This window comes from Anser brachyrhynchus, assembly GCF_964034855.1.
Source record: "Anser brachyrhynchus genome assembly, chromosome: 28".
Lineage (NCBI taxonomy): Eukaryota > Metazoa > Chordata > Aves > Anseriformes > Anatidae > Anser > Anser brachyrhynchus.
Window position 1 is genome coordinate 2506624 of NC_137721.1, and position 14621 is coordinate 2521244.

A 14621-nucleotide genomic window follows, 5' to 3' on the forward strand; every position below is an offset into this window, starting at 1 on the left:
ACCTCTTTGGGCAGGTTGTTCGCTTCGTGGCAGGTCATTTTAGCAGCCGACTTGCCCTTAGCCCAAGGCTTTCTCAGTCCCAGTCACCCACCTCTTCCCTCGGTTCCCTGTGTAAGTGAAGGAAGTCTGCGTGCCACAGTAATTATGGTCTGCAAGAAGTCGCCAAGAGTCCTTCCTGGACGGTGTTTTCAAAGGCACCGAAGGGCCTTATGCATGCAGCTTCCATGGAAATGAGGAGTCCCTTGGGCGGCCCAAACCCAGTCCTTTGTCTCAGCCGGCATCTTTTTCGGTGCGGAAAGGAGCATTTTTGCTGCCATGAGTCTGCAAGGGGAAGGCAGAGATGCTGTGGCACTGCGCACAGGCTGCTCAGCATGAGAGCCATGAGCAGCCCTTGCAGGGGATGTGCTAGGCCAGCAAGGCTTTGCTTGGCATGGAGAGGAGCAGGAGGTTCCCGTGTGGAGCTCGGGGCTACACCAGACATCCTGGAGGTGCTGGCCGGCGACGGCAGCCCCGCAGAGTGAGGACGGCCATCCCCGCCGGCGCGAAGCTGCACGTGGCTCAGCCGGGACTGGCAGGCAATTAGAGCATCGCCCAGCCAAACTGCCTCACTCCCCTAGGGCACTTATTCACTGTATAAAAGCTCTGCCATCGCGGGGCTCTCCTAGGCACTTCTCTCCGGTTGTTCTCACTGATGAAGTGGGTAAGTCTGGCTTTTAATGGAGCTCCTGAAATGCTGTTTTGTACCTGGGTGGCTGGAGCAGGCAGAGGTCCTGCTCGTGTACTCGCGGAGATGCAGTCTCTGGGGGATGCTGCCCTCAGCCCCGGCGTGCGCGGCTCTGACAGCTGGAACAGCTCCTGCTTGCTGAAGGGAAGAATATCAGGAAAGCACTTCCAGATGGACCGTGAAGCTGGGAGTGGGATTTGTGGGCTTTTCTACGCTTGCTGTTAGATCTAGTCCGAAGGAAGACATTGACTACATAAAGGGCTCGACGCTGCCAGGAGTCAGATACGAGCCTGTACGCAGAAAGGTGACTCCTCTAAAGAAACTGGCAGAATTCTTCTGCCATTTTATGGAATTTGAATAAAGCAGCTTCTCAAGGAATAGGAAGAAGCCAGTCAACTTCAGTGCCAATGTAAAAGCTAGCAGAGAGACTCTCCAGCTAAACCTGAACACGTTTAACTTTCTGTGTAGGTTAATGGATAAAATAAGTCAGAGATGCAAACAAGTCCCTGGAAGCAAATAATCCCCCTATTTTAGAAGATTTTTATCTTGATGAGCATCACCAGATACTTTAGCATTGTACATGTAGTAGTAGCTTTGCTGTTGTTGTTTTTCAAATGGTTGTTTTTATTAGTCAATGATTATTATAATTGTAGTGATAATGATAGTAACACACAGCATTGTTATTGTTAATAGACACCCAGCGATAGGCTTTTTGGAAGATAAATCAGATTACTGTAATTATAGACAGAACTAGAGGCGTTCAGAAAATGCAGTTTCTTTACAATCATTTAATTCCCAAATGACGTCAGAGAAAAATAATCAATCAGAGCGACTTCTCTATGCCCAGTGGTTCCAGTACTTGCTAAAAACCAGCCAAAAAAACTGAAGGCAGTGTTTTCTGAAGGGGAACACGAAGGGGGTGATTTCCCTCATGCCTCCAAGGACCAGGGCAAAGCACGACATCCACAACAAGTTCAGGAGGGAAGTGTGGATGTGCTGACTGTGCTGCCCCATCCTGTCCCTGGGACATGATATCAGCTGGCCTCCCCTTCATGCTGCTCATGAGGAGCTGCCGGGATGAGGTTTCACCATCCGAGTTGCTGTGGCAGGCAGTTTGATGTGTTCCAGGCTACCGTAGCAAAAACAAGACACTATGGCTTGGGATGAATGCAGTGCAGGACTGGAATGAAACTTGCTTGAGATTTTGCCTTGATGCCTTCTCCTTCCTTCCTGCTGGGGTTTCAGCAAACATTAAGAAACTACCCTGCTGCATTTCTCTTCTTTCTTTTCTTAAATCTTGCCCACGGGACAGTATAAAGTGGGGACTGCAGAGGCAGTGATGCTGATGCTACAGTAGGGAGCTCAGAGCCCCGTAACCGCATGCTGCCCACCCAGCAGACCCCTGTAGGACCATGCTTCAGCAGACAGGCAGGTCGTACGTGCTGCCACAAACCTGTTCTTACCGTCAGCTAGCTCATTTAACCTCAGCTTGGGTTTGCCCCCGTGAACTGCAGCCACGCCTGAGTATTACAGCATGGACACACCTTTAATTTTGGCTTGCCTTTCATCTCCAGTGCTTGGGAGTTGCAGAATATAAACTTGAAAGGACGTCCTGGTGGGGATGGAGGAGGCTTCCAGCCAAACGGAGGGTCATAACGTCAGTTCTCCTTGGTGAGGTGCTCTGAGGAATACTTAGCTGACCTTTGAAGGGCAGCATGAAAACTCTCCGGTTTGCCTGACTGTGATCCCATGTTGTTTCTGGTCTCACATGAGAAGAATATGGGGGCAGAAGTGGAGAACTGTCTCTCCTCTCCTCTCCTCTCCTCTCCTCTCCTCTCCTCTCCTCTCCTCTCCTCTCCTCTCCTCTCCTCTCCTCTCCTCTCCTCTCCTCTCCTCTCCTCTCCTCTCCTCTCCTCTCCTCTCCTCTCCTCTCCTCTCCTCTCCTCTCCTCTCCTCTCCTCGGTAATCCCAGCCTTGTCCCAAATCACCCCAAGCCTCTCACTGCGTGGGGACACCTGTGGGAAACTCGGAGCCCTGCATCACAGAGAACCAGACAGTGCCTGTGTGAACTGTCCCTCTTTTTCCTGCTTCTTTCAGGCATAAGCACCTCGCAAGACCATGCACTATTATGGGGAGCGGTATAAACACCTGTACCTGCCGGGATCGAGCTACATCACCGAAAGCCTCCAGCAGTGCACGCCCCAGCCTGATGCGTGCAGCACCACGTGCCACCCACTGAGCGTGATCAAGAGCCCGATGCCCAGATGGCAAAGCTATGTGCAACCTTTCACTTACATCTGCTCACAGCCGACCGTGACCCAGAGCCAGCTGCTGTCTTGCCAGCCCTATGTCCAGCCATGCGTCCTGCTGTGCCCTGAGCCCTGTGAGACCACTCGCCTGCTGCCCTGCAGGAAGCCCAGCGTGAAGCTGAGCACGACGCAGAGTTTCCAGCCCTGTGAGAATGGCCACTATGAGAAGAAGCGTGTGGCCAAGAGCCTTCCACCCTGTGCACCCAGGTGCCCAGAGCCGGGCAAGCTGAGGTTCCCACCATGTGGGATCAAATACTCGGCCTCCTGCAAGGATGAGCGTGCATCACAGAAGTTATCCAGATGCTCGTCTCAGCGGTATGGCACAGAGCTCCGGTCCCTGCAGGGGATGACCGGCGGCTATTCCCCGCCACTGCGGGGGGTCACCGAGTGTCCCCCGCAGCAGTACGTGACACAGTGCTTCCAGCAGGAGTATGTGAGCACGTTCCCTCACCAGAAGTGCATGAAGGGGTACCCGACGCAGGAGTGCATCACCACCTACACCTCTCAGCAGAATGGAACCAAGAGCTTGCAACAGCCACAGGTGCCTAAGTGCCCCCCCGGCACCGGAATAAAGGAGAGCTCGTCGCAGCAACGTGTGACAAAATGCTCGCTGCTGCAGGAGGGGGTCAAGCACAAGAGCTCGTCCATGCAGCACATCAGCAAGTCCAAGTGCCTCCACTCGTGTGCCAACCAGCACTCGCCACGGCACCACTCAGGGGGGGTGAAGCGTTCGAGCCACCCCAAGAAGAGCCGCTGTGCTTCGAAGTGGCTCTGGTGAAGGAGCTGAAGATGTATCCATGAAAACTGCAAGCTATATAGCTGGGGCCTGTGGTTTATTTTCCCCCATTCCTAACCCCTGGAGATGCTTTGCCCGCACGTTCCCCTTATTTTAATCAATGCTAAACTTGTAGGGTGCATTGCCTTCCTTTCATGGTTATTCTTTAGTTATTAAATAACTCAAGTAACACACTTTAGTTATTCCTGCAACAGAAAAGATGTTAGTGAGAAGTTAAGTAACTCTGAGCAGGTGCTCAGACTTTGAACTTTAAGCTGATACATCTCTGTGGTAATGTTTGCACCCCCAAGAGGTTTTTACTGTTACTGGATCAATTATACTCACCGGTTGTGCCCATTGTATTAAATCTCAGGTTGCAGCTGGATTCCTGCTGTCTGGTGTCTGATTCATTTTCCATCTTTTAAAAATTATTTCTAATACTAGCAGTCAAATTATTCCCTGCTGTTTTGCCACTCCTTTGTGTATAATGCCAGTAATCTCATTTTTAGGGCTAGAAAGATTTACCAGCTGTAGGAACAGATCTTGGTGCTGAAAGCTTAGCCAGAGACACATAAAAGAGCAACATGGGCTGGTATTTAGAAGAAGGCTTGATTAATTCAGTGAGACTCATTAGCAGCTGTCTTCTGCTCTGACAGGCAAGTTCATCCCTAGACAATCAACTGCTGGGCAATGAAATGGGTTATGTGGGATAGCCCCTGGGATAGCAGGGGGAGGGAGGACAGTGCATAAAGCCCCTTGTGATGCTGGGACTCCGAGCTGGCCCAGCTCACATCAAGGATGACCAGCATCAATATTTTGTGGTTATAAAAGTGCAAGCAGAGGGAAAAGCAACTTCCAGCTCCACCTGTTCCTAGATGAGAACGTTCTCCTAGAGAACACCAAATTATCTTGTTTGGTCAATATTTTCATTTCCTAATATATATAAATAAACTCCCAGAGCACATTTCTCTGCACACCTGCCCTACACCATGTCCCTCCCAGGAGGTGCAGCGCCATGCAGTGGCAGCTTTCTGTCAGCACCCAAAGGTGCAGTGCGAGACCTGGTGGCTCCTCCTGGCGTTGCTTTGTTGCCCTGCACTGATGAGCTGGCTCCCTGGGCAAATCCCAGCAGGAAAACCCCCTCCTAACTCCCCAGCTTCCTCTGCAGCACCCCAAACAGACAGAGCAGGATTTCCCTAGACCCTTTTCTCTAATAAAGTGATAGCTTTGCCCATAAAAATAGAGACCAGCTGTCCTCCAGGATTAGGAGGAGTCCTGCGGGGAGAGAGAATTCATTTTACCTTTAACCATGGGGAATTAAATGAAAAGAGAGGAGGCTGAGGAAATAGCTCCCTCCTGATGAACTCACCTGGGATCAGCCCCTTTCTTATCCCAGTTCTGTGTAAAACCTGGCTCCTTTCCACCCTGGCATGATGCAAGGGCCCCGAGGTCTGCAGCTGTTAGAGGGAGCTTCACAACTGCACATGAGGGTGGCACAGCCCAGGCTGTGGGCAGCTCTCCCACCTGCATTTATGCCACTTGCATGGTTCAAAGGGCTCTGCTGGTCTCAGCTGCTCTTGTTCCCAAAGGATCCAGCTTCCCCTTTGGTTAGCATGAGAAAGATGGGATCGAGCAGCAGAAAAGGTTCCCTTCTAAGAATCCGAGGTTCTGTTTCTGTAGTTTTGCTCTTGACAAAGGGTTGGGCTGATAAGATAAATAAAAAGCTGAGCTCTCCAGGCAGCCACTGCATGATGCCTGGGCTTTTACCAGCTCTCTGCACAAGAATGGTTTTTATGATGTTTTGATGGCCACGGTCAGTAATGCAACTTTGTCTTGGAGCCACCATCTGAAAAGAGTCCAAAGACCCCCCACAAGCCTTTGCCCACTTTGCTCACACTCAGACTGCCCCTGCTGTGCCCCAAGCCTGTAAGGCAGCACCGTGCCCTCTGTTCCCCAAGCCGCCCTGGCAGCAGATCCATGCTCCATCACTATTAGTGGGCTGGATCTGCTCATGGAGAGTTCAGAAGCTCTGCAAAGAAATGAGCAGGCAGCCCCAAAGGTGACATGGATCTGGTAATCCCAAAGATGACATGAGGTAGTGCTGCATCCTTGTGGCAGTGAAAGCCAACCACAGGCTGTGTGAGCCAGAGCACAGGCAGCAGCGGGAGGAAAGTGATTATTCCCCTGCAGCTGGCAGTCAGGAGGCTGCATCCAGACCTCCGTGTCTGGCATTGGTGCTCAGCCATGGACAGCTGGGAGCGAGCCTGGTGGCAGCTGCTTGGACTGCTGAGGCACTGGTTGCAAGAGAAAAGGCTGGGAGACCTGGGCAGATTCGCCCTGGAGAAGAAAGCACTGAAGGAACAGCCTATTACTGCTTCTACTCACTGAATGAGTGTTTAGAGCGAGGACAGGCTCTTCTCCGATGTGCAGTGCAACAGGGTGGGCTACAAAGGGCCTTTGTCTGTGTTCAGGTTTTCTTGGCATAGTTTTCCCCATGCAACAGTTCCAGCACAGGACATCCCGTTGAGGCAAGCTCCACAGTGCCGCGTTAGTAAGAGGCATGAGACATTTAAAGCTGTGTTGCTAACCCCATCCCCAAGGTGTTTTTGTGCAGGCAGCATTATAACTTCTAGAAATTGCACAGCAACCCTGCTCTCCTTTCTTCCTACAAGGAAGACTGGGAGGTGTAAATGAGCTTCCAGTTTGGTCAAGTGGGTGCTCTGCAGGTAAAGTAGCCTAGAAACAATAATTTCCATTTTTTTGGATACTTTCTCCTTTTTAAAGAAGGGTATGATCAGAAATTGATTCAGATGTCACCAAGAAATCCATAAGAAGCTGAAATTGGCAAAGAACATGAAACACAATTTTTTTTACATAAAACATCATCAGTCTCTAATAACAGAGCTTAGCAGGGCTATTCTCCATCATGAACTACGAATTCTGGGTCTGGCTTTTCAGATAACTTTGTGTGTACTTTTCATTGTCTCTTGTGAAAGAATGGGGAAAATAATCCTGACAATTAAGATTGGTAATGTGAAGTTTCCACACAGCAAGGAATGTCAGAACATTTCAAAAATATTCATTATCAGTTTATACATGCAAAGAGTTTTATCATTATAATATTAATAGTATGTTAGCTGAGAAACACCTCAGGGCTGAGTAATAGCACCTTTCGAATATGCATTTTTTGATTGAAGTGCCTAAGTTGTTCTCACAAACAGGATGTTGTTTCAAGCCTTGATAACTCACAGCATTTTGCATTTTCATTAAACGTTGCAGTTCTGTTTGCATTCAAAAGCAATCATTTCAACATATGTTAGGAAGGCAGCTTCTGCTAAGCCTGTGCAAGTTGAACATATGACTCTTAACTCTGAGAATCCAACTGAATTCCTGGGAAATTAGTGAGGCCCCACAAAATTCAGAAATACCAAACAGGAACATGGCTGTCCTATATCAGAAAATTTCTGAGGGCCTATTAGGTATTTCAGCCTGTTGATATAGAGGTTTTCCTTGACCCCAGTTACAGACAGATGTTCCCTCTTTAGGTAAATTTCTGAACACATTAAGCCTCCAGAATGAATCTCTCTTGACTTTCAGTCATCTCTTAAATCTTTATGGACATAGTGATGCCTGTCGATGCACTGATCTGCCAAAGTGAGCATTCCTGTGTTGTCTCCTGCTCTCCAATGAATTCAGCCCCAGCAGAGGAAGAAAAATGGAGACAAACCTGGTGATTTATACACCAAATAGGTAGATCAAAGTTTTTAGAAGTGACTTTCAGTGATTTTTGGTACCCAGCCTGAGGCCGTTTTAAGGAACCTCTTTCAAGGCACCTTAAATGAGCAAGGCATGAGATAGTCCTTCATGCAGACACCAAGTTTATCTGCAGAGGTTTGAGAACTTTTGGGTAAATTGACAGCTAAAATCATAGATGCCAACTGTTGCATCACCCTGCCCTAAGTCCTGGCTGTTCATCTGAACCATTCCTGACAAATGTTTGTCTCATCCACTGCTAAAAGTCTCCAATGACAGAGATTCCACAACCTCTCTTACCCATTCCTGCATGTCAGTAACCACATGATAAAATTATTTCCCTGTGTTTAAGTCTCCTTTGACACACTTTTAGCTCATGACTATTATTCTTGTCCTCAGCATGTGTACACCACAGCTAAATCCTTTCACTTTGGCATCTACCTTTTATCTGCAGAAATTCTTACCTTATCTCCCTTCAGTCATCTCTTTTGTAAGCAGACATAATTTGGAGATTATGCTTTTTAACATTCTGATCTCACTTGGTGACTGGTGCCAGATGCTCACCAACTGGTCAGTACCTAGAGCAGGAGAGGGGATCCCCAAGCAGGATGTAATCCTCTGTCAACAAAGCTGTGACAACTCTTTGACATAGGAGAGGAACCAAATAACCAGATTTGTTTCATTGCTGACAAAAAGGGGGGGTGTGCAGTCTGCAAAATTCTGTTCTCCACTCCTCTGAGGCACTTACAGGGTTAACACCATGGTACCTCCATCTAAATGCTAGGGTGGATTTAGGGGACTGAATTACAAATCCCATACCTAGAAGCAACTGGGCATATCTTCATATCATGTTGAGTATTTGCAATACATCAGTTACCATCTGCAAACCACTGCTCGCATGGTTACTGTTTAGATCGAAGCTGGAAAAACTGGAGTGAGATGCATTCCCACGCTAACACAGACGGAAGTGGTAGAATCACATCAGCAATGAATTTAGACCATAAAGATATAATACAAGGGAACCCCACAACATGTAACAGTATGTACTGTCAAGAATTGAATAATGTTGGTAAACAATCTTAAAATAATTATAGTAATTATAAGTGTTACACATGCGGGAAAAATTGTTTGGGAAGTAATTAGGACCTCATGCACAAAGGTTGTCTCATCTTCCTGGAAGTTGAAGAAAGTATATAAAACTCACAGGATTCAGGGCTCCTCTGGCCATTTCTCTTGACTACCTCCTGGACAGCTGGTAAGTCCCATTCGCCTCAATCTAATTATATTGAGCAAGATGTTGCTTTAACGTGAGCTGGGATTTAACAGCAAAGCACTCTGCATTTTCTAAAATTATAAGTGGGATTCTTTATAGAAGAGTCTGCTAGAAATTACCTAGTTGTATTCTTGGACTGTGTTCAGCTGTAAAAATGCATATATGGAGATTGTAATCCTTATTAAAAATGAAATGCAATTTTCTTATTTTCAGATAACTGTATATATCTATACGTTCTCCAATATGAATGGCATTTTAACCTAAATTCAGTTACAATTTAGGTAATATTGTCCAGGTTTTGGCTAGGAAAATTTTCCTCCTTTTTCATTAAAAAATGTAAAAGATCTGAACTATTCAAGCCAGTGTTGAATAACAATTATGTTTGCATCCAAAGCATGGATAGAACCAAGAGTTCATTTCACTAAAAAATGATGCCTGCTGGTTTTCTCCATCAGTTATCCTCGCAGCTCTGTTCATAGCCAGAGCCTCTCTCCTTGGGCTAAGACACCTTCATCGTAGAGCTAGGAAGGAGAAGGATCTCTGCAAGGACAATTGTTTTCATGCTGAATGATTTCAGGGTTTTTCTGATGAGAGTAGCTGACTCTGGGCATTGAAAGACAAGAAATACTAGACAACATAAGTAAGGGGATTCCCCAAACTTTTTGTCCTAATCAGTGACAGAAACAGACATTTCACATGATTTGCTTAAACACCTACCTCTGAATGAGCTTGATCACACTCTGGAAGTGCCTGTTTCTCTCCAGGACAGAAATGAAGTGACTACTTTATAGGTAATCTTCTATATCATGCAGTTTTTAACTTTGACAGATAAATCCCACAATGTGTTTATATAGTTTCCTGTGAATGGCCTAAAAGAAGGATTCAGGGTCTAGGCAATAAAGTAGGCACCAAAAATCTCCAAGAAGTTCTTGGCTCTACCATCAAGGCTCTCTGCAAACCGCCTGGAAGTACCTGGAGGTGAGATATTCCTAAGAGCTTGGGGCACCGAAGCTGGGTCCTTCCACCTCCCGCACAGCAGTCCCAGCTCGCAGGACTAGGATGATGGCCTTTCCTCCCAGCCCTGCCCTGTGTAGGCTCCTCAGCGTGCGTGAGCCTCTCAGAACAGAGCCTCTCTGTAGCTTTGTGCCGATAACAGCACCCAGCGCAACCTCAGCAGAGGCGCAGGAATCCTATTACAAGTGATTATCCAAACGAGGGCTGGGCGTGCTCTATCACAGACACCAAAATGATCCCAGACAAGGACATTTATCCATTCTCCAGCACAGGGATATCAAGTACCCATTCCCCTATGACCAGTGGCTTCAGGGCACCAGCAGTGGTTCTGCTGAAGCCCCCAGCCATGGCTGCGGTACCTCTCCAATTGTCCTTGGTGGCTGCCCAGTGAGCATGTGTGCCTGGGAGAGGGAAAAGAGGTGCTGAGCCCTTTGGAATGGCCTGTGGGCAAGGGCTGGAGGGAACTAACTGGCGTGGAGAATGGTTAGAGCCAGGCTTAGGTGTCCTTTTGGCAGGATGAGAAGGAGTCAGGGTGATGGGGATATGACAAGCAAAGCAAGGGGACAGGAAATGGGACGGGGAGCCTGGACTGACATGGGAGCATCATCTCCTGAAATTAGAATCTCATATCTCCTCTGTGACAGCATCTACATTACCTACACAGCCCCTATAACTAAAATACCTGTGCTGGGCCCTTATCTGCTTGCACTGTTTGTGTCTGTGGGGGAGGGGTAGGGCGTGGGGTGCCAATGTTTCCCAAAACACTGCTGTGCTCTCACTGTGTGCTGCAGGTTTGCCACCATTTCTCCCAGATGTCCTTCGGTGGGGGGTGGCACGCAGGATGCTGCTCCTATCCATGCAACGTGCAGTGCCCACAGCCACTTGCTACCAGCTGCAATGACCCTTGTGTTGTATCCTGCGCTGCCTCCAGAGTCATTATATTCCCCCCTCCCGTCGTCGTGACGTTCCCGGGGCCGATCCTCAGCACCTGCCCACAGGAGACAGTGGTGGGAAGTTCTGCCGTCTCGCAGGGATGTGCACCAGCACCGCTGACGTCTCTGGGGGCAGAAGTCCTGCACTCCGAGCCGTCAGCAGGGAGATTCATCCCCAGATACCTGCCTCAGTGTGCCCCAAGGTGCTCCTATGTGTTTTCTTCCCACTGGATTCATCCTTGCAATAGGCCCAGCTACAGACGGTACCGAACACCTGATAGTGAGAGGGAAGAACACATTCCAGAAAAGGAGAAATCAGAAACAGAAAATACAAATGCAGCAAATGAAGAAAAAGAGACCTCAGAAGCATAGCACAGCAGCACCAACCCCAACGAGCATGTCCAAGGGCCTTGTGGAATCCTAATGCCTCTCTCAAGAAGATTTACCTGTTTTCTTTAAATTATGCTTTACATTAAGTTCGTGGTTTTTTTCCTCAAGTACATTCTCAGGCCAACAGGCAATTTGGCCAAAAAATGCCCCCAATTCTAATTTGCATTATCATGAAACATACATTATTTCATTCTCAGAAACATTTTACTCTTTTTGCATTGTTTTACCAGAAAAATGCAGGGAGCAGTTGTTTCAAGATCAACACAAACGTAGTCAGTTAAGACATTATAAACCTTTTCCCTGCTAAAGCTAGTTAGACTGGTCTTTGCACTTAAGAGAATTAGTCACTTCACTTTTTCCTTTGATAAATGCGTGTACACATATATTATATAAACACATGCCATTTGTTTCTGCCTTTCAACCTCACTGCAGGAAAGCAGTCTAGTGGGAAACAAATCCTGTATTTATATTTTACTTCTATTTAACAACAACAAAAAATTGTTAAATAAAAGTAAATTTTTGTTGCAACCAACAAAAAACCACAATTATTTGGTGATATGTGTCACTGGCATCTAAGAGAAGCTTGAGTGCAGCATGAGAGTGGCAGAATCTGCATCTCAAACTGTGTCACTCCGTCTGTTATTTATTCCAGAAGCCTTGTCCTGTCCTTTCCCTTCACATTAAAGTTATTCTGCATTATTATTGTTTTCTCATTTTCTCTCTCTTCGTGTCCTGATTTTCACACACATACTGGTGAAATTTAGATGGCAAACATCAAAACCAAGTCTGCCAGTCCTGCTCACCCATGAAGTGAGAAAATAATCAACTCCCTCTGCAGTCCCCAGCTCTGTGCACAAAACACTTTCACTCGACCCTCATCCTGTGTCTTGTGGTTTTGAGACTTCACGGCTTAACCTGCCAGCTGAAAACAGTAAGAAGATGAAGAGGGATGATACTGAAAATTTTCTATATTTATTTAGGTTCAAGAAAAAAATAATCAGCTCTCCCCAATTCTATGCTTATTTTCTACTTATGATTTCTACACATTTTAAGCGCAAGCATTGCCCATTAGGTCCCAGGAACATGTGGATACAGTTTGACATCTCTGCCCATCCTCACAAGCTACCAGCTCGTTTTAACCCAAGGGAGAGAAAATTCTCAGGCAAACTCGTTTCTAACCCAGGCATAAAGTTGTTTAACCCCAGTGAAATGTGAAAGCTGGCTAAATGCTAATTCCCCATTGCTGGGCCAGTGAGCCGTGAGCAGATGCTGTGAACACCAGGGCGTGCACCTTGCTCTGCAAGCAGCCTGTGCAGTCCCGTCCAGACACAGTTGTTTTTCCAGAGACTTCAAAGGCAAACGGAATTGCAGGAAACTTTACGGCAAGGTGAAAACATGCGAAGCAGCCTGGATCCCTGCCAGTCTCCTGGCTTAACCTGCCCTGTCTCCCTGGGAAGCTGCCAGGCTCTGGGAAGACAGCGTCTGTCTGTCTGTCTGATGCTGCCTCTGGAATTTCATCCTCACTGTGGTCTGCTCACATGGATGTCCACCTAGGAGATGAGCAGCCTATGCATACCCCCTACCCCTCTGTAAATCTGCGTTTCCTAGAACGAGCCCCCCACATATATAAGGTAGTTCCCTTGCCTAGAAGACCAGCCCTGCTCACTGCAGACATGCCTATCTGCACCCTTCTAATCAAGAAGAGCTTAAAAATTCACCTCATCGCTTTTATTCATCATTCCTCTGATTTTCTGCATGCCAAGGGAATCCTAAAAGGGCAGAAATTGGAGCGATTTGAAGTTTTCTGTTTATAAGACGGGAACTCTTGCAAATTTACTTGTCTTGCAGATGTTACCATGTGCCCTACTTTATTGATCCGATATGGATCAATTACTGTATCTCAGAAGATGAGCTTGTGAACTGTGTCTCGGTGTCACGCCCTAGATAAGACAGGAGGCAGTACAGAGATATTAAGCTTATGTTGTTTGCATGGCTCACGCAAAAAGTGTTGTGAAAAACTTGGTAATGAGGTTGTCAGTGGGGTGGAGCTCTCAGGAACCTCCAGTCCCAAAGACCCTGTCCTGACTCATTACCTCCACCCCATCCAGTCCAGCGGTTCAAGGAGTTTAAGGATAATCCAGTTGCACAACAGGGCTCGGGAACCCATTTTCACCTGCTGAGCATGACTCAAATTATTATTATTTTTTTTAGAGTACAAAGCCTGAAAACAGCTAACTTTGTTTATTCTTGAGAATGAAGCAGCTTGCACAAGATATTCTGTACTCCGAGATCCTTGCTGAGGATTCTTAGAGAAGAGCCACAGGCCATTCATCCCAGGGAATTCGAGCTTGACCCCTTCTGGAGAAATTTGTGTATAGCATCCACCCCCATGCACCATAATGCTCTGCTGCCTGGAATACAGATGTGTCATTTGGGACCATTCTGCATGAATTGACGCACGTCATGTTCACAGAACCCTCAATGTTCTGTACTTATCATGCCTTGAGACATTTAGGTAAACAGTCTAACAAAAAACGGCATTTCTGATAATACTGCATCTTTCTGCCAATTTGACCTTCACTCTTGGTCTTTCCTCCTTTAACTGCCTCTAACCACCTCCTGCAAACACATTTCAATTCTTTCTTTGGCAATGCCAGTTTTAGTGCCTTCCATTCATTTTGCCTTGCATGTAGGAACCCAGCTGTTCCTCTGCCTTCCCCTGCCCTTTCCGTCATTAAGAAGGACACCGCCTTTCATTTTCACTTTAACATCCCACATTGTCTTCTCCCTGTTTCTTGCAAGCCTTAATTCTCTTTACACCTGCATGGCACAGACAATTATCATCTTATGAGATAACTGAAGCCTGAAAGCCACCTAACCTGTCTAAGGGCACTGTATATATAAGGGTGGATCTAGCATTTAGACACACCTAATTATTATTAGCCTTATTACTGATAACCTGTCATTATAATTTCAATACTGCACATTAGCCAAACTTATGACAGAGCCAGACAGGCCAAGGCATGGGACAGACAAGAGAAGGGGCAGAATGCATCTTGCACACAGAGAAGGTGCTGGTGGGAAGGCACTTTTACTGTTTAAATCCCTTTTCAAGTTGTGACTTGAACTACAAGGAGAGCACTGAATCACAGCCTGGCTGAGGTGGGAAGGGACCTCTGGGTCCATCTGGTCCAACCGCTGCTCAAGCAGGGCCACCCAGAGCAAGGTGCTCAGGACCATGTGCAGAAGCTTTTGAAGATCCCCAAGGAGGAGACTCCACAGCTTCTCTGGGCACTGGCCTTTATGGCAGCTTTTTATTCATGTTTTAGCCTTATTAACTTGAGTTGGAAGGGCAAATGCAATGCAGATTCTTACTGCAGAAGAGAACTTGGCACTGTAATTCAGATGTTTCCTCTGGAAGGTATAGCTCTAATATGTCTTTTTATTTATT

The 14621-nt window shown here is 46.9% G+C and overlaps 1 protein-coding gene and 1 long non-coding RNA gene across 3 annotated transcripts; both read left to right on the top strand.

Annotated features, from left to right (window-relative positions):
- The first annotated feature begins 351 nt into the window (after positions 1-351).
- Positions 352-4193, top strand: LOC308183497 (uncharacterized protein). Of its 2 annotated transcripts, XM_080569695.1 has the most exons (3): positions 649-700; positions 2299-2395; positions 2822-4193. In XM_080569695.1, the coding sequence occupies exon 3, from the start codon at positions 2843-2845 to the stop codon at positions 3809-3811; it is 969 nt and encodes a 322-aa protein (XP_080425821.1). In that variant the 5' UTR covers positions 649-700; positions 2299-2395; positions 2822-2842; the 3' UTR covers positions 3812-4193. The 2 variants fall into 2 exon arrangements, with proteins under 2 accessions (XP_080425822.1, XP_080425821.1); XM_080569696.1 differs by lacking the exon at positions 2299-2395 and having other exon boundaries at positions 352-700.
- A 4059-nt stretch (positions 4194-8252) lies between these two features.
- LOC308183498 lies at positions 8253-11872 on the top strand. Its single transcript, XR_013942451.1, has 2 exons — positions 8253-8816; positions 10640-11872. It is a non-coding gene; the product is annotated as an uncharacterized lncRNA (long non-coding RNA).
- Positions 11873-14621: the final 2749 nt, after the last annotated feature.

Bases quoted from the DNA above. Each gene is read 5' to 3' on its own strand.
- LOC308183497 (XM_080569696.1), top strand. From the start codon at position 2,843: ATGCACTATTATGGGGAGCGGTATAAACACCTGTACCTGCCGGGATCG.